The sequence below is a fragment of the Falco punctatus genome (assembly GCF_963210335.1).
Source record: "Falco punctatus genome assembly, chromosome: 1".
In the NCBI taxonomy this organism is placed as follows: domain Eukaryota; kingdom Metazoa; phylum Chordata; class Aves; order Falconiformes; family Falconidae; genus Falco; species Falco punctatus.
Window position 1 is genome coordinate 31,777,954 of NC_137580.1, and position 20,598 is coordinate 31,798,551.

Below are 20,598 nucleotides of genomic sequence, written 5' to 3' on the forward strand. Positions count from 1 at the left end.
ACAACTGTCACAACATCGCATGATGTCTGATACCAAACGGCACATAACTGACGGTCACAAAAAACTATTTGGACATACATGTGGCAAGTCTTGCCTGTAGTAAGCTGCATGTGCAAGATGTGTTTTACTACATATGTCATATGTAGCAAAACTGAAGCCTCTAGTGAAATATTGATCCCGTGGGAGTTTGTCCATGGTGGCATGATTGCAACCCATGTGTTGAAATCATGGAGTTCTCAGAACAGCAGTGGCTTAGATTGTGTACATATAGGTCAGACTTGAGTGTTAGCGGTCAGGCTGACTGCATTTTCCTCTCCAAAGTAAATTACTAAAGTTGAGAACATGGGTTAAGTAGTTTGAGGAGGTTTGCCAGAAACATGATTTTACATCTGTGTTTCAGAAGACAATTGCTGAAGCTGCAATATATTTCTTGACGACAGCAGTTAATGGTTAGGTCTTTGTTTGTTATCTATTACATCAGAAGTTCTACCGAAATATACTCGAAGAATATTAAGATAAGCAACATTTCACAATAAACTAGCAATACTTACGGCTGAAATAATAATGGTTACATTATTATCCTTCACTTCTCATAAGATCTAGGGGCTATTATTTGACAACCTAAAGAATCAAACAATTCCTGGAGAGAAAGAGAGGATGGTTAGTTAAGCAAAGCAGCTTATAGTTCTACTATACCCAGAAGAGGGGGAGAGGGGCGGGCGGGAGGAGGAAAAGGAAAAAAAGTTGCTGTATCAAGGATTATTTTTCATCAATTGAAACAAGATAACTGAAGTTTATAGCTTCTGCAGCCCATGCTGAGTGGTCAGAATGGGAGTAAAGAAATAAGAAATGACAAGTATAGAGCTAAAATGCAGCTTGTTTATACACATTCCATAGAAGCCCAGACATCTGAACAACAGAGGTAGGGGTTAAGGTGGTATAAGTGATGGCCATTTTTCTTTCTCCCTTGGTTCAGCCCAGAATCATCTGTAGCAAATAAATTAGAGACAACCAAGAATTTCAGAATGGTTATTTACAAAATAGGTGCCCAGTTATCTAAAATTAGTGCAGTTTACACCAAGTAAATGGATGTGTGTTACAGCAAGTGACAAGCGAGAGAAGTTACTACATACCAGCTATCAAAGTGCTATGAAAAAAGTGAGAATGGGATTCCAACTACAGATTGGGAAAGGGAGGTAGGTCAAGGTAAGCTTAAAAAAAAAGAAGACATTGTTGAGTAGTTCTGAGTGGTTAATAACTTTAAGGTTATGTAGTGTGCAATTCAAACTGGTTATGCAAAATTTGCAGCTATGCTGAAAAGTTTGTTCAGCTCTGAATTGCATAGCAAGGTAGGAGTAGGACAAACCTGAATGTGAGCATCCTTGTGTAGGTGACTGACCACAGCATGGTGCTGCTTTCCAGTCCATCCAGTGATGAACACTACATCCCAATACACAGGTATGAGCACATGCTTAGTTATATATTAATACATATTGAAAAGCAATACTGTGCAATAGAAATTTTACTCAGTGATTAAGGGGCTGATACATGGAAATTAGCCCTGGCATAGTGGCTATATATTGTAAGTATAACCTCTGCTGGGACTTTTGTATTCCCATTTAAGCTACTGGGAAAGCATAGATGGCCTTTAAAAGCATGTGGGAAACATGAATTATCTGTGAAGAGATTTGTTTTATAGCAGATTGTTGTCTGTGTAAGCTGTCCCCACTGAGTAATGGACTATGACATTTAACTGATTGTTGACCCTTATCCAAGATGAAATGCAGCACAAAGGTATGAAACAGGTTGAATAGCTTTAGCTGAGGAATTCCACCCACACACCCTTTCCTTCCTCCCATAAATACATGAACTGTATTAAAAGACTGGGATGTAGAAAGAGAAGAGAAGTGAAAGAAAAAGCCAGAATTTTTTAAGAACAAAAAGTATTGAAGCTAAAGAGTGACAGGAGCCTGAGCACAGAGCAATTTCCTATGCTGTCTTCTAGGGTCTAGGTGACAGGAGCAATTCCTAAATAATCATCAGAACATTGTAAATGAAGAAAAAGCAGCTGCTGGGATATAGATGTGCTGGAAATGCATCACAGCTTGGATGTTTATGAGAAGACCTAATTCCGATGCCAGAAGGCCAAATTACTATTTGTAGTAAAAAAAGTAACAGTGAGTCTATGCCTAGATACAAGGTATCTGTGTTAAAAGCAGCCATGTCAGCTAACTGAAACCAGAAAAGATGGGGAGTAATGAGTAATCAAAAGGGAGAGGAAAAAAATCACTTGCATAATTGCAGTATGTGCTTACATTGCAGTAAGCATTAGATGTGTTTGCAAAACAAACAAACAAACAGAACCTCCAAAACAAACAAAAACCTCAGCCACTTGTGGTAGATTAGATATTCTGAAGCACCGAGGTTCCAAACTTAAATTACACCAGTGCTATGTGCCCATTGACTTAAGGAACTTGGGTTGTTTGGTAAGTGCTATCAGATAGATACCCATCCACCTTTGGGCATCTTAATAACCCCTTAGAAGAAAACTGGCTGCAACAGGTTTGTTTATAACTCTGTGTTCAGTGATCTTTCCTTTCTGTTAATGTATTCCTTGACCTTGCTTCCCTCCCTGGTTCACGTTTTCTGATTCTTGTTGTTCTCCTTCATTTGTCCACGTTGACCTCTCCTTAATCATTCATCAGCCTTCTAGATAGCTCCTAATACCCAGCATTGCTATTTGCTCTTATCAGTTCTGCCAGTTGAACAGGAAAAAGCACAAGTCCATTAGCAGGGCCTAGCACCGTTTTATGACAGTCTGCCAAAGTAGGAACTGAGATACCCGCACAGCATTTTCGATCCATTCATTATGGCATAGCCTGAGTCATGGCTTTACACAGCACATATCTTTAATTGTGCAAATTAGAAGCAAATCTCCCTGGTTAGATTTGTATTAATAAACTAATGAAGACCAGACTCTGCTATCTGGCTGTGAGTAGTTAAACTCTTCCTGGAAATCCGGTTGCCTCGTGTACCACTTATCTGGACCAGTCCTGGTCCATAATAACCCCAAATGGTGCCCGCTCGTTGTCTAGGAGGTTTTTACTTAAACGGGCTCAAGTTAGGCCAGGAAGCACACCACCAAAGAGCTGAGATGATCATTAGGCAGTGCCCAAGTGCATCCTTCACACCTTGTTTAGATTAATTGTGCAGAGGAACAGAGACTGGTGGGCTGTGAGACTCCATTCCACCCCTAAACAACTACTGTAAGATTAGCCCCTCTGATTTCACCAGCCTGTTGATGATGGGATGATGGGAGGACATGCCTCCCAGCAGTCCAAATGTGTTCAGAGCTTGCTTTGAAGGCTTACTTTCTTGAAAGCAGCATGTTCAGCTGTTGCTTGTAGACCACAGGACAGCCTTTCCAAAACACACCAGTACCGACTGACGAGAATGATAAATCAAAACCACCACTCATGCCTTACCTTGTTCCAGGAAGACCAAAGCCCCTTCTGCTCTGTAGAGTTGGCTAGTTGCAGTAATGCTCATCTTGACTCGTTGTCCCCTACCAACTCCCTCTACTGTCCTACCCAGCTGACAAGGTTGAGAGGCTCACGTCTGCTCAACAGGGCTTCATTGCTCTTCCAAGCCAGCTCCAGCTATACGTGGATAGCTCTTCTGATTTCATTTTTGAGTCAACCACAGCATGCCGGTCCTGGAAGACAAGTTAACCGTTTCAATTCAGTTGGTTACAACACCAATAGGGGAAACCCAGATATGTCTACATTAACAAAAATAGCCTGGTGTTTTCTGCATTAAACAAACATGAGAAGCTGTAGAGGGTCAGAAATCTTTCCTCTAGATATTTTTAAATCTTCACTGCTCAGCTGTCCCTGATCCCAAGCAATAAGTTATATGTTAAAATCACCAGCAGCCTTCAGAAGCACCATAGGCCAATATTTAGGAGGTAATTTACTGACCTGAAAAGCTGCCATAAAGTACAGACATGAAATCAAATATTCCATAGCCTAGAGTAATTCTGGCCACATTCTTCAGGTACCAAACTTGGACTAACAGAATTAAAAGTGGTCATATACGCTGTTTAAAAGCATGTGAGATGTCCTTAGAGAGGCTAAAATCCACAGCAGAAGTGAGAGTCATGCAGAGATAACTGTGGCAAGTGCTGATACAACCTCAGAGGCTCCTGGGGCCGGGGTCCAGAGGCAGCCTGGCAGCAGCATTGCTGCCCAGCCTATTTCTTGGGCTCTTCTAGTGCAAACTCTTCTGTCCCACGTGGAACCACATTGCTGTGCTCTGCAACCATACCCTCCGTGCCTTTTCAATGGTAAAAGGACATAAAAAGCTTCACTTTCCTATCTTGCATATCCAGTAAGAACACACAGGAGATCCTTGGTGCTTGGATAGCATTCAGCCCCACACCGGTTTGTGCAGAGAAACAGCATGTGACAGAGTCAGTTACACTGATGCTGATATCAAGGATAGGAAACACCCTGTTCAGCATTTTGAGTAATAAAATACCTATGCACCTTTTCAAGGAAGCTTTATTACCCCATGTGCTAATTCAGTTAGCAAGAGGAAAAGAAAAATAATCAGGCTACCCTCCAAACGCCCACCTCATGCCTCTTTGTACCTTGTGCCCAAATACCATTACCCTGGAAATATTCCGATTCTACTGCGGTGCATTAAATGCTTGTTAAGGGTAGGTGCATAAACCAAAATCCCTCTTTCAGCTGGAATAATTTTTATGGTCATAAGTCTGCCTATAAAAACCATAACAAGGTGAATTGCCCAGGCACCCACCTACCCCACCACCGCTTGCAGATGAAAGCAGAAATTTAGATATCTACCCACTGCTTTGTGTACCTGCCTCGTGTAATTCCAGAACTATTTGAAGGGCTGAAGATGAGAGGCTGGGTTTAATAAAGACCCCTCCTGCAAATGCGTAAAGATACAATCAATTCTTTCACTGAACCCAACAAAAGGATTTTTTCTGAAACTTTTAAAAGATTGTGCTAGTGTTAACAACTACAGACCTAGGACAAAGAGAAGTTCAGCTTATAAAATGAAACTTCTGAAGATACACAATGCCAATGCTATTTAAGTGAAGAATGATTCATCTAAAAACTCTTAGACATTTGTCTCATCCTTCATCTCCCTTCACATGTCACAGCTGAACCCAGCTGGCAGCGGAGCCCCACACAGCTGCTCGCTCACTGCCCTGGTGGGATGGGGGAGAGGGTTGGAAGCATGAAAGTGAAAGAACTTGTGGGTTGAGACAGAGTTTAACAGGTAAAGCAAAAGCCACCCATGCAACCAAAGTGAACCAGGGGATTCATTCCCCCTCCCCACCGGTGGGCAGGCACAGCCACCCCCAGGAGAGCAGGGCTCCAGCACGGGTAACCGTGACTGGGGAAGGCAAACGCCATCACACCCAACGTGCCCCCTTCCTCCTCCTTCCCCAGCTCTACCCGCTGAGCATGGCGCCATACGGTACGGAATGTCCCTTTGGCCAGCCGGGGTCAGCTGTCCCGGCCGTGCCCCCTCCCAGCTGCTGGTGCCCCCCAGCCTGCTCGCTGCTGGGGGGTGAGGGGCAGACACGGCCTCGGCTCTGGGTCAGCGCTGCTCAGCAGCCACCGGCACCTCCCTGAGCCACCAGCGCTGGCTCCAGCACAGATCCAGAACATGGCCCCGAACTGGCCACTCACTGGGGAGAAAATTAACTTTAGCCCAGCCAAAACCAGCACAGCACACAAAACCATCAGGCCAGAATCTGGCACTTTAAATCAAGGCTAGCTGAAAGAGAAAGCCATTTTTGTTTGGCTGTGGAAAAAATGAAGCAAGGGAAAATGAAGAGAAAATGACACACACAGAAACCCCCAAACTCCACAATCACTGAAGTCCTGAGATTCTTCCAAAGCCTTTTACAGTCTCCATCACTCCTCTATCCAGGAAAAAACAGATAGCTTCTCTGGGTCTTTGCTGCAGTTCTCTGATAAAAACAGTGTCTGTTTACCACAGCACGAAGGGCTCAGAATATTCTGCTGGAAGCCTGCGTGCGGCACAAGTCAAGGCAGAGTGGTTCAGGGATGCTTCACCGTTCCTTGCACGGGCTATCCCAGGCGCTGTCAGCAAGGTAACCTCTGCTTGCCCTTCAGCGCAGAGATAACCGTCCCTTTCCAGCCAGTAGTACCAGGCCAAGGTCCAGACAGGAGTAGCACTTGAACCCTGCTTGAGTTTGTAAGCCCTGCTAGATTGCTGATGTTGAGTGGGAAGGCCACAGGGAGCACAGGGTTCAAACACCCGGAATCGGCCAGGACATGGCTGGCTCTGATCCGGGGCTTGCACCCTGTAAACTTTCCATGCTCTTGGCCTTGCCATAATTTCTGTTCGACCAGCCCCAGCATATATCTCAACTACTCGAGGCTACTCTATGCCAATGTGCGTTTGTTAGCACAGGTGGAGGTAAATTCATGAGGTGCATAATCCATATAGCAAGATAAATACATTTTATCTCCATCATATTAAGAATGCTGAGTCACTCTTGCAGTGTTCTCCTTCAAGGCTTCTGCTTGCTAGAAGCAAATGCAAGAGCATGTCCTCAGGACATAAGTAATTAAAGAGATTGGTCGCTTGGACATTTGACTTCCAGATGAAATATTGTACACATTCAGCAGGATCGTTTCTGATAGAAATGGGTTATTGTTACAAAAAAACTGGACTTTATACCACTACGCAAATAAAACAGTGTTCCAGAACAGTTCCCCTCACCGTAGAAAGAAATGTAACTGTCCTTGTGCTTTATGACAGAAAAGTGAATTACTCTGCTAGGCCTGACCGTAAATATGAGCCTTTACAGAAATAATTTTTCTGCTCAAAGATCATGGGATAAAAGCCCACAGGCCTTGCAAGTGTGTGTATTTAGGAGCTAAAGGGCAAATTTGGGAGCTGAATGTCCGATGTCATTAAAAATTAATCTTTCAAACAGTTTCTTCCACACAAAGGTAACATTCGGGTAGTCGACTTTTACAAATTCAGAACAGTTACATTCTCAGTCCAAGCCTTTTCCTGCCTTACAAGCTGGAATTTAGACACCTAAGGTTTGTTGACATCTGCAATTATAAGCCCCCAAATCCATTTGCAATATTTGTCCTTATCTTTACCTAATTTGCTATAGCACTCTTAAAGACTCATAGAAATAGCAATAAGGAACTCAAAACTCAGAGATATTTGTGGTACATCTTTCTGACTGTCTTTGATTACAGCTTCTGGCTGCTGTAAATGCCAAAAAACCGTGTGAAGGTGCCCCAGTGCCTAACATGTCCAAGAACCTGCTACTCTACTGCTGCCTGTTTTTAATATATACATAAAAAAAATAAAAGATGTATACCTTATACACTGGTAGGGCTGTGTGGTTATACTACTGTCTTTGTATAAAAAGGCAGCTTTTTTGTTATTAAAAACAACTTTGTGACTGGAGAACCTACCCAGGCTGAAGCAGCACTCAACAACCTCTTAGTCAAGGACTTCCATGTCTACATCTCTCACTCCGCAGAAGGTTGCCCTGCCCCTAGAGGTTGTTGGTACACCAGAAAGAAATTTGAAAGTCCTGTCAACACCACCTGTACTTGTGCCACAGGAGCTACGAACGGTAGCTTGGCTTCATAACATGTCTAGTCCATAAGCGTTCTCAAGGAGTCATTTTACACTCCTGTGCTATTCTAATGCAGAGCCAGCATTTTAGGTACTGAGTGTTCATGAGTGTTTTCTCAATTGCTACCTGGTCCTGTGGCAACCACCACAGGCCTAATATTTCTACAGGTGGCTACATGCAGAACCATCAGCTTGCTGACGGTGCCAAGGAGATGTGCAACAGCCACCTCCTTCATGATCCCAACAGGATGACTCCCCATCTTTTGGGGTTTGGTTTGGGGCTGGATTTTTTTTTTTTTTTGGTGTATTGGTGGCTCTTTTTGTTTGTTTGTTTTCATTTTGGGTGGTTTTTTTACTGGTGGTGCTTGATCTGGGACACATGTCCCTAATGCTCTTCCCAAAATACTAACAGGAAAAAAAGCACCCACCACCTACCTGTTACACCAGTAGCTCCTAAATTCAGCAGTCTAAATTCACATCTCTTTTCTGCTTAGAGCTTCTGAGCCAGCCTTTGGCTGGAGATGCTGAGGCTAGCTCACAGTAAGATCAAGTCCCTGGCACAGCACTGCCACCTCACATCTTCATGGAAGCGACAACCCGCACGCACGCAGTATTGCCATGCAGTGTATAGACTGTGCCTGTTGTAGGTTGTACCAGAGCTGCCTGTCACTAGGCAGTCTCAGCATCACATCACACTAACCCTCACCTTGTTCACCTCTCCAACGGCTTCCCGTGCCACGTGGTGGCTCCTCTCTCAGCTGCCTAACTTCCCTTCCTTTGCACAGAGGTGTTCAAATGCCTGAAGCTAGGCAGTGTAATGACAAAACCTGTGGTGCTTCTGTTTTCTTTCCAGGACAGGAATTCTGCTGCTCAAGGCAAAGCAAAACAGGTGGGGGTTTTGCTATATTAAACATGGTACTGCCTCACAAATCTGTGTTAACCATAATGTAGTGTTTGTCAACTAAGTTTGTTTCTGCAATCCAGTATACTTCCAGCATACATTTTTAGTGAAAAGAATTTCAGGTAATAGATAACAGACTATGATCCTCCAGCATGTCAAGACCTTTGCTACAGTAATATTTTCTGCACATTTATCTTGGCGTGCAATTTGTTTGCAGCAATGTCAGTAAGTGACTATCTGAGCCTCAGATGGTTTGGTCAGAACCTGGCCTAATCTCTCTTTGTAACAAAGTACTTCTGGCCATTTACTCATATCATGGTTATCCAGCAGTTTTCCTAGCCTGCTGGTGAGCTCTCTTGCCAGCTATCAGCCCTGCACCCAATCCATCCAGAGCTCCACCCAAGCAGAGTGTGTCTAAACTAGGTTTTAAAGACTGCTTTGCAACCTCGGTTAAGGCTCACACCCATTTCAATCCATTGGAGAAGCCAGAACTCCCTCTTAACCACTTCCCAGATGAGAAAGCCACATCCTTTTCAGCATTTTATCACACAATAAAGCTGCAAGGCTGGTTCAAATTCCATTGATTTTTATGGACTTACAGAGCCATAGGCGACACTGAATTTTTTCAGATCCCCTCTTCTGGCACAGCGTGAGCTGGATCTGCTGGGAATAGGCTAGGCCAGTTTTAAGCTGGTGATCAGAGCAGAGACAACAGGGAACCAAGGAACAGACACTGGCCTGCATTAGGGTGCTTGTGCATGGAATTTCCTCACGGCTTTCCGCATTCAGGTCCCTCTCTCCCATGTTTCCCTCTCCTACAGGGGCAAGCACTGTTGAGGGGCGGATGCTGATGGAACAAGTGCGAACACACAAGGCCAAGGGCAGGACCAGGCACGTGGCCTCCTTGGGTCTCATACAGCTGGCCACAGCCCACCGATCCCTCTGCAGAGCCCTCCTGCCCTCCAGCAGATCAACATTCCCACCCAAGCTGGCATCATCTACAGACTTACTGAGGGTGCACTCGATCCCCTCCCAGAAGGTATTTAACAGACATGTAAACATGGTGCTCAGGGACACAGTTTTGTGGTGGACTCAGCAGTGTTAGATTTACAGCTGGACTCAATGGTCTTAAAGGTCTTTTCCAGCCTAAATGATTCTATGATTCTCCATCCATCCCCAGCTAACACTTTCAGCACCTCAGTTCCTCCAACGTTGTTTTAGGTAAGTTGTCTGTATTGTATAGTGATGGTTAGCCACATTTTATGACTTTTCCCCAAAACCAAAAGGACAAGCTTTCTTCAAAGAGACAAGCATTCTGCTCTGCATATAGGAGCACCTAAAGCACAAAATCTGAGCCATCCCTCCTAAAGCATTATAGCAATAACGAGCAATAAGTACACATAGATACTTATTGCCTTACTTAACTTTTTTTCTTTTCTCTCCAACAGACAGGATAAAGTCTTAACGAATGTTTATCTACCATGTGCACTACACAGCTAGAAAAGTAAGTTTTAACTGTACATAAAACCTTCACAGGAGTAAGCTTATGACTAGGAAAGAAAAAGAAAAAATAACACTCCCGCAACAAAAAAATATCCTCAATGAATACACCTTTCAAAACATCACTGGTGGGCCCAAGAAAAAAATACCATCCCTTCCCCCAAAATCTCCTCTGGTTAAAGAAAATACCCACTTTGAAAAGAAATCTTATTCCCCTCTGCTACAGTACAATGAATCCAGAACTACTAACCAGTACCAAATGATAAAACCCAAAATAACTCCTTATAAAACAGTTTGTCTTAGACTATGTGTCTCAAGACTATCCTTACTTACCATGAGCTCATCTTCAGACACTGAAATACATAGCAATTTCTGGCTCATACCCTTAAACCAGAAGGTGACTGCCCATAGCAAGGTGGTGGTGTTTTTTGTTTTTTTTTTTTCTTCAGTCACTTTTCAGCTGTTTTAAATTACTTCCTTTCACTTTAAAGCATCACCAGCTGTGCCCCAGGAGCCCTCATTTAGCTATTGGAGATGCTTCATCTCTTTAGGGAAGTTTTTTTTCATAATTTCTAAGCTAAAAATCTGTTTGAAGCTTTTGGGGGAAAAAATTCCCTAACACATCTGAAATAGTGTTCATTTGTAAACCAATAGGTATTCAGTAACATTTTGAGTGTTATTATTTTTCTTCCCTACTTCATTTGCTTGTTTGCATGTGTGGAAATGCATGTGGTTATTTAAAAAAATATTACATGCTTGTGATATCTTACGCAGCACCAGTTATCCTACTCATCATTTGCAGACCTAAGACTAAGAAATACCTACAGTACAATGTGCACATCCAGGCACGGGCATACTTCTAAAATTGTGCCCTACAGAGGCCAATGTCAATGCCTGTTCCTGAGGTGAACGAGGCACCTGGCCCAGGTGAAGCAATATTAAATTCTTCTGGGGTTTGCATCTAGAAGAACTGCCAGGACATGTCAACAGGTGGTGCTGAAATGGCCGTTTCTACTGGTCAGATGGGAAATCCATTCTCAGCACTGTGATACTTCCCATTAACCACAGTCTGCTTTGTTGAAGGTGCTGCATGTATGCTGAAGGAATTCTGCCATCCAGTCTCCCTTGCCATCTTCTACAAGGTTGCTAAACCTTTTAAATGCTAAATTTGATGTGAAAGAGCAAAGTGTTCACTTTTCTGGTGAGGAACAAGGCATTTTGCAAAACTGATCTTTTTGCAAAAATGATACTTTGGCTTCAATCTGCTCCTGAGCAAAACAGGGGGGAGGCCCCCCTGAGCTGCCTTTATTTGCTGCCCAGTGCCTGAGCCAGCCCCGAGTCCTGGTGGCCGAACCCCCAGGAACCAGGTTGTTCCCAGGACCCAACAGCCCCACCATGCTGGTGAATGGGGACTGCTCCAGGAGAATGTACCTGGCTGTTGCGTCCTGTCCTGTCTCCCGAGTCTTCGCTGCCCTACAAATGCCCTCACACACAACAGGGGTTATGTTCTGCCTTCATAGATGCTCCGGCCAGGAGATCCTTCCAGCTCTCATCAGCTCGGGTTTTTGACCCAGAACAACTTCTGCAGTGTTATCCGTAGTGTCCCTGTAGTAAGATTTCATTGACCGAATGAAATCTCTCATTAATTACTCTTATTCAAAAACTGCCCTGTGGTGTGTCTTGAAACAGATTATTAATTAAAAGTGTCAATGGCTGAGTAATCGTAGCTTCAAACATTCCTCCCAGTACAGCATGGCGGGTCTTCCCCTGCAAGGACTGCTGTGCAACAAGCTGACACGGTGCGAGAAAGCCCCAAAGCTTTACACTGAGCTGCAGTGTGCTGTAACTCATCCCTGTCACCTGTTACGCATGGCTGAGGCATCTTAATAGCTTTAGAAGTTGCCTCTCAAGGCTTATACCTCTCTGACTCACATCCAAGAGGAGCAGCTGAGTATGGTGTGGGAACAAGTTAGTTTCACTAACAGAAGAGGACTGTCCATGCTGTTAGCTGTCACAGGACAACTAGTCACAACTATAGAACAGTCGCAGCTGGGAACCAGACCTCTCATTCTCTAGAGGGCCTAATGATGACCTTTAATGAAGCATGCAATTAATCTGTCCAACTATTTTTCAGTTACTAATTTCCACAGCGTTGTTTTCCTAGCTTTATCTCAGCTTTATGGTCATTTATAGTCACTTCCTTTCCTATCTTAGCTTTATAGTCACTGGTGCCTGATTACTTTTTCGCGTGGGCCATTCTTCCAGCTGCAGATATATGTCTTGAACATACCAACACGCACTGCTTGTACTCAACACATCAGCACCCTGCTGTGCGTGTACACCTGAGGAGAGATGGCCCAGCTGCCATCCTGCAGAGGCAGAGAGGTCTCCTCCATCCCTCCCCAAGCAGTGCCCAGGATGAAGCCCTGTGATGGGGTGCCCCTGAGCACTGGGTTGCTTTCTCTCCTCAGCAACCTCAGTGGATGCTTTGAGTCCACATTACTGAGGACTTTGTTGAGACTGTGAATGCATGGCTGGTCATCTCCTACCTGACTAGGAGGTGATCCATCACATCCATGACCATGAGGTATCTAGAGAAGGACCACCGAGCTTAGGATACCTCTCAGGGCTCACCAGGCATTTTGCTTTACTCCAAAGGAAGTAAAACACGTTCCTTTCCCTGCATTTCAAGCTAGTGCTGAAATCGCCGATGGTGAATCCGAAGTGATCTCTGCCTGCCGTGATGTGCATGTAGTCACTTTACCACCAGGTCTAACCAGTATCAATTTCACCTCATCTGACCCCCCCAAAGTCCTGCCCTGCTTTGGAGCTCTGTTCCTCCAGCCCCACCCCTGCTCTGTCTGTGATTCCTCAGCCCCCAGCATCTCAGACTTGCAATGTCAGGGAGGGAGGGGACAAAACAGAATATTATTCCCTGCCCCTATTTTTCCCAAGCCGGATGAACATCAGCCTGGGGGTTCCTAGGTTCAGCAGCACCGGCACGTTGGGGAGGGGAGAAAAGCTGTCCCAAGCGCGCAGGACCGAAGCATGCTGTGCTGCCATTCTCCTCAGAAATGCTTCGTGTGTTGCACCTGTCCTCAGGCACAGGCCAAAGGATGCTCTGCACCTAGCAGGTATGGCTACCCGTATGCTTCCCACTCTGCTGGGGAGTGTTTGAGACTGTTCTAGCACAGCCTTTGGGGAAGACAGAGAAATTATGCTGACAGGTATAGAATCTCTTTTCAGGCGATATAACAGCTGGAAGCAACAGGCAAGAGTCAATACCATATGTTTTTACTCCGCAGCAACACCAGAAGTAGCCTTCTGCTGGTGACCAGCTGGGATCTGGTGCCTGAGGGCATTGCATTAGTCAGTTAAAACAGGGCTTCATGCTTTCCTAGTTCACACGTGCACCCATTTACCCAACATCAATTATGGTTGCATGTTGCCTAAGCAAGGGCAGCATTTGGTCCATAAATTTTTTGTCCCCCCTGTAATTTCTGCTTTTTGTATTGTGTAAAAAACCTCAATATATCAACTGTGGTGTTGGTTGCAAAATATCTTCCTCTGTAATTACCCAAATTGTTTATGTCATGGAAATGTGTCCTTAGACATTGAGCAGTGTAAAAAAGATTGATACACCCCAAAAGTGTAAATGGCAATTAGGGAATTTCATCAGGTGCTGAGTAAGATGGAATGTTTGTGACACTTTAATGCTAGCCTTCGCTCTGTTTCTCTGTCTTGTTGAAACACTCAGATCTCAGTTGCTTGGGGAAACCTGCTTAGGGACAGCACAATGAAAATCAGCATAATTACTATCCAATATGCAAAGTAAACACTCCGCGCTTTCATATGAATCACGTGTTTCCTTTGTAGTAGAATTGTAATAGGGACTAAGATCTACAAAGTATTCACTGTAAAAATATCATGAGCAGGTTTACACATACGGTGTCATGCCTCTGGCACGTGGCAACACCAGGATTGGCCATTAGCTAAAGAAAAAAAATTTCCAAATGCAGATAAAGCTCTTGCATGGAAGCACAGCCTATTGAAATTGTGCAACTGAAGCGTGGCCTGGTGTTCCCTGGTATGTGCACAGAGTATATCCTCCCCTATGCAGCTCTTGAAATAGCGGATTTTTGCTCAGTACTGCTCACTATTTTTAACTGACGGGATCAGATCTTTTGCTATTGTGTGTCAGTTCAGCTACTGCCCGTGGTACCACACCAGCCTGCACCCCCAAATAATCTCCTGTAAATCAGAGAACAGCACTTCTCTATGGCACGGCCAGCAGTGTCTTGGGGACCTGACTGGGTGCCTGCTACTACGTGGGAAGCTGAAGAAAGAGACGATGAAGCATTTAACCTGCATTTCTGACTAATGAGAACCCTTCCCAGTGGTAGGCCTGGTGCAGGAAAACACTGTTATCAAGAATTTGAAACTGGTGGAAGTGAATGTGAAACCTCAGCATACAATAAAAAAAGCCCAGGAGCACCAGAAGGAGCTGTGGACAACACAGTTAGGTTGCAAGCGGAGGGGAAGAGGACTGAAACCAGTAGCAGGAGCAACCAGGCAATTAGCTGAAGCATTACTTTAAATGTTTTGAAGGCTTCTGATCAGTGCAGCACTTCATGACATACCTGCTGTTAAATACCTATAGGCATTGCTGAACTTTGCCCTAAGTAGCTCTTGCAAAGGATTTGGAAATGAGGAGAGGGATGGCACAACCTGTGTGTGTTTCTGAATGCACTTTGATTCCTGATGGACAGTGAGTCATGGAGGGTGTCGGCACAGAGGATTACAGTATTTCTGCATGGGTGGAAGAAGCTGTAAGTTTTAAATCATGGGCCTAGGGCGCGTACTGCATTTTTAGGAGATGATAGCTTACACTGTAGTGCATAAATATTTGTGTTATAAGAAATACTTCTGCTTCCTTATTTCACTAAGATACAGTGTGGTTGGCAACAACAGTGCGTTTTGGGGCTGGTTCCTCAGCTACTGTTGAGCACATAGTTCAGAGTCTAATGACCTTTTTAAATAATCTTTAAGAAGTAATTTTTACTTTGCGCTGTCTGGTTAATTTTAAGCTCCATAGGTCATTTAAGCTCCATAGGTCAAAAAGAGCAAGGTGGATATCTTTGCCCAGTTATAAGCCAGATATCACTCAGGTCATGGGGTATAAGGAGCATTTTGGAAACACTCTTTGCCACATTTCATGTAGAAAGGAGAATCTGAGCCTAGCACAGTGATATAGATCACTTATTATAACTCATCATGCATCCTGTTGTGACAGCAGCCCTGGCTTTGCTCTCCCATGCTTACCTTCACTGAGGACAGTCTGCAGAACCTGCCAGAAAATATCTTGACCCACACAGTTGCACTGAGCAATTCCTTTTATTTTTCTCCATAAGAAAATCTGTCATTCATATGAAAATGTTGGACACAGAGGTCTGTGGTGGTTTTCATTAGTGCTTGATGCTAACTTAATTTCTTGTACATTGCATCAGCTCAGGCTAGAACTGTCTACATACTTAATTTTCTGCAAGCTTCCACAATACGTATATAAACAGATATTATGAATACATCCTATTTTTGTAAAACTTCTCTTTATTTTTACATTCAGTGCACGAGGACAGACAAGATGGATATTCATGACAAAGTATAAAGCCATATACTGTCCTCAAAACAGTTAAAAGATACAGTGTTTAAGAGTTTAAAAAAGTATTTTAGGAACCTTGTATTTCCAAAATTCCTCATTACAGAAAATTCAAATCTTTAGAAAAGTAGAGTTCAATATCCTTGTGCATTAAAGCCATATTATGAAAGTATGTAGGTAGGTTTCATCTTTGCTTTAAGAAATCTGTCTCTGCATTGCTAACAATCTTGACGTAACCTATTGATGGAGCCAACAGCCTCCATAATATGCAGTATACACAGTTACAAACAATTTGAAAAGTTATATTACAAAATATACAGTAGTTACTTTTTACATTTTTATAGATAAACATTGCATAGTTTTCAAATATGTAATATATAACACAATCATGAGCCTTTTTCTGTATAACTTACGAAAAATTCTGTACACTCAAATAATTATAAATAAAGTGTAAATATCTTTTGGGAAGAGTAGGGGGTGAAATAATGCCAGAACATGTTGTGCTGTCAAGTGTGAAACAGAAATCTTTGTTGCCATCTGCCTAACACAATGGTACAATATGGCCTGGAGCAAGGACAGAGGAGAGTAAGAACAGAAGAGATTGTAGGGGAAATGTTACAATGAGGAATCACGAAGTAATGATATGTCTGACTATTAATTATTACCCTGATTCTTTTGTGAGAAAGAACTGCTTTCCCACAGATACTATCACTGTGCTTGACGGCTTTATTTCAAGATACAAAGTAAGGTGCACATTGCTCAAGACATCAGCAAAAGTAGATTCAAATGTTTCCTGTTTCAATGGGTGGTCAACGGGTGGTCAATGGAAACTTGAGATATCCGGAATTCTTTCCAAGTTATTTTTCTTATATTTTTCCCAAAGAAACAGAGCACTGGAAATGCATGCTGGGATTTAGAGAAACAGATTGTGAAAGCATCCAGAACTGTGAGAATAAAATGAAGAATTATCGAAGATAACAAAATTCCACTTTAAAAATGAGATGCTGACAAAATGCTGTTTCAACTATGTGAAGGACAAGGAAAATAATTTTTAAAAGAATAGTTTGGCATAACTCTGCTCTCTGCTACTACTAAACCCTAAAAAAGCAGAACTATACCAAAACAAGATGCTTTTGGAAATTCACTCTGATTCTAAGCATTTTGTCACTGGCTCACAATTACAGAAGTAGTTGGAATCTCAGTATGAATGTGATTTGCAAACACATTTTCGGCAACATAGTTTGCCAGTTTAAAAAGGTAAATGAAAACAATTGTCAATTCTAAATGTACATATTTACCTGATAGCCAAATGCAACCTACTGAATTCCACAGCTTTGCAGAAAATAAACAACTATTCAGAAGTAAATGTGTTTTAGCAGCACTGAGTGGCTATGTTAAACTAAGGGTCTTCTCAGCATTTCCATTGCAAATTTAATCTACAACTCAGCCACATAAACTGGCTTTACATGACACTTGGCCTACACTCAGCCACCTGATTTTATTTTAATGTTAGAGATTAGACTTTGGATATTATCCCACACTTGCTGATATCTAAACTACTGAAGGCCAGCAGAAGTACTCGGTGCAACTTTGAAATGCTCTTTTTCTGACATTGAAATTAAGCCTTTTGTAGCCCATGATTCAAAGCAGCCTCACAAGCATTTACTAAAACATCAGTAATGGTAAGATGCGAGCACAAGCAGCTTCCCACCCAAGTGCTACACTACCTATGGATTGACTACACATCGTAGTGACTACACTACTTAAGGATTTTATTTGGGATTTGGATTGCTACATACAATTGCCAGTAAAATTCACATTATTTCCAAGAAGGGTTGTTCAGAGCACAAAGCCAAGGTGCAGAGTGAACACTCCTTTATACCCAGTAAACATTACCATATATCCTGTGCTAGCCATAATCTGCTCTCCAGGTTCCCTCTTTTGTAGCTCTAAAGCCAGTCTCCACCGCTACTCTGAAAAGTCATTTTGTGGCTCAGCCAAAGGGAGCTACAGTTGCACACATATCTCCTGGTGTCAGCCCAGGCTTGCATGGCTGTCTCCTCCCCTACGCTGGCCACTTGTCCTCCCTCCTGCACCATTCCTCTGATTGTGAGGTTACCTGATGAACAGGATTGGAGAGGACCGTCTAGAGAGATCAATGGCCACACAATCACATCCTGAATCCATCAAGCATCAAGCCCTTTGGTAGCCACACAGTGGCTCCAAACCCAGTGCTTAACCTTCAGCAGGCGGAGGGATCACAATTACTTTTACGGCCTTTAGCATGAGATAACAAAAGATTATAACTCCTGTCTCTGGTGTTAAAGGAGATGGGGGGGGTCAAAATGGGCATATGCCCACCCTTATGCTGCAGTCAGACTCCCAGAGCTTCTGAAGGAAGCCCAGCATTTTGTTTTCCTTCACACATAAAATAGACTTCGTCCATACTGGGAAAACTACTGTTTTCTGTTTTGACCACTGCAAATAGGCCAATAAAAACATTAGGATACTCTTTGGGGTTTTTTCTTCTCTTTTTTTTTTCTTTCCCCCCCCCCCCCATTTCCAGAGCTTTTAGGTATTATAAACTTCTGCTGAATAAGCCAGTAGGTCAGAAAGGCTGTTCTACAAGTGCATTGTTTGTTTGAATTAAGTTTAAATTGATCACCGCTCCTTTCATCCCTTTCTTCATGGGACTCCATCAGGATTTCTTTTGTTTGCTACCAATAGCATTGGATGAAGGTACCACATAGTAGATCCTCTGTAAGCCAATCTGTCATTAGCTTTTCAACTGATCATAGATTTTCTAGGGACTCTGCCAAGCTTGTTTGACTCCATTCCTTGATGAGTGATATATCACTGGCTGCAGGAGCCTAACAAAATATTCACTCTGTCCTCAGTGCATTGTCCAAGGTGGTTTTCAAGAGCCTGACTGTCCTATGCTCTACCTCTGCTAATATGGGTTGATCTGTTACTATAAGGCCGTGTTGTTTGTGCCTGTTTTTTCAACACAAGCTGCAGCTGGTGCCCTTCTTCCACCTTCATCAGACATCGCAATTGTGTTTTCATAAACCTCCACAGTTTTTAGTTGCTTGTCTTTGGCACCTTCCTGTTCTGCGTTGACTTTGCAGCACTTGCAGAAGCCGCAGCAGTGTTTCCCACAAAAGGCGAGCGAAGACATAATTATATTGTCCCAGGGCTCTAGGGAGTGCATCCAGACGGGGAGGAAATCCCAGTTTTGGAGCTTCTCAGGCAGTGAATGCGGTCGCCTCGACTGCATAATATTAATCACAACCACAGCCATAAAAAGAGCAAACAGGGGAAGGCAAACACCCAAAAGAACTCCCCAACCTGCCAGTGACAGACCAAATATAAACAAAGGCAAAAGAAAGAAGCAGACGAGAAGATAAAATACAGCAAACCATCTGTACTTGGCTGTTGTGTTTCCCAAGGTCTTGCACATGCGGATTGGCAGCCGGGTAAAAGGTAGCGGGTAAAACAGAATAATTCCAGAGATATTGAAGAAAAAGTGGCACAAGGCAATCTGAAAGCAAAAACATTTGACAGGTTTGTTAGCCAACGTGCCTTTAAAAGCTCCTACCTGCATGATGGTTAACTTCCAGTGGCACTAAAACTCCATAGCTCCCCCTTCCCTTGTTCCCCACTGTTTTTCTTGTCTTTGATGCTATTGCATTGCAGGGCCTTTCCTAGCATGAAGCAAGGACTTGGTACCACCTCACACATTGTGTGCCTACAAACGGGGGACTGTGTTTGGACACAAGGCAAGCCTGGAGGGGATGGCATATCTCCCCACAGATGGCAGTCTTAAAATACAGCTTTCAACAGCAAGAAATGGAGTCCATCAGAAATAAAGCTCACAAACCAAACAGCTAGTGGGAAACAGTGCTGTTGTCAGCAAGGCGTGCGAACTGTTCATTATTGGGTTCTCCATCCGCAAGTTTCCAATGAAAAGATGAGAAGTGTAAACTAGATATTGCATACAGGCTATTGAGAATTTATTAATGGTACAAACCTGGATTTTACAGAAACTAGCTGAAAGTTTATAGGGTGCCAAGGAGATTCCTGGAATGTGACTTTGTCTGGGTCTTTTACAATAACTTGATTCACATACTTCAAAATTGATTTTTGGAAAATAAGCGTGAAGACACACCTACTTCCTAAAGTTTTCAGAAGTTGCTTAGACAGGATAAGCACACACTGAACAAAACAGTACATTCCCTGCTCACCTTATCTCATTTTCACTCTATAACTGTTATCAGACTAACGTAAATATGAAAGTACAGGGATTTATTTTTAAAGTACTTTATAAAAACAGTAAGTTATCATGAAACCTGAGCTTGATCAAGATAGTATCTTTTCATGATTGCATCTGTTCTATCATGCCTGAGGACAATAAAACGACTTCTGTAATTTTCTTGAGTTATTGTAGCTAGCAAAAAACATTCATTTTATTCACAAAGGAAACTTCATTATCTTTTCAGTCTTTGATGTAGAGGGCTCATTCAAATGTTATCTGCTGCCTGGAATGTCCTTTACCAGGTGGTAAATGGGAGCTCAAAGCCAGGCTGCCTACTTTTCACGTAGTCTGAGGCAACAAGGAGTTCACTAAAATCCACTCAGATTAGATTTACAATGAGAAAATAGATGCCATCGTGCTCACTGCAACCTGAGGTAGGTAGACAGGTCTCCGTCTTAAGGGTTGTACAGCCTTCAGTTAGGTTACAGAAGTCCCTGTACACTGCCTGGACAGAGTTAGGGTCCGGAGGAGGGAACTTACAGACATTAGTAACCCTCACAGGGAACTGCTTAAGAGGGCTGTCACAGATACGGGCACTGAATTCCAAGCTGCAGA

The 20,598-nt window shown here is 43.1% G+C and overlaps 1 protein-coding gene across 3 annotated transcripts in view; it reads right to left on the reverse strand.

The window, feature by feature from the left end:
* Positions 1-727: 727 nt before the first annotated feature.
* SLC34A2 (solute carrier family 34 member 2) overlaps positions 728-20,598 on the reverse strand; it is a 76,984-nt gene continuing 57,113 nt past the window's right edge. For all 3 annotated transcript variants that reach the window (XM_080386339.1, XM_080386338.1, XM_080386337.1), the window contains one exon: positions 728-19,269. In XM_080386339.1, the coding sequence (XP_080242465.1) occupies positions 18,700-19,269 (570 nt within the window). In that variant the 3' untranslated portion in view covers positions 728-18,699. The remainder of the gene's footprint in view (positions 19,270-20,598) is intronic.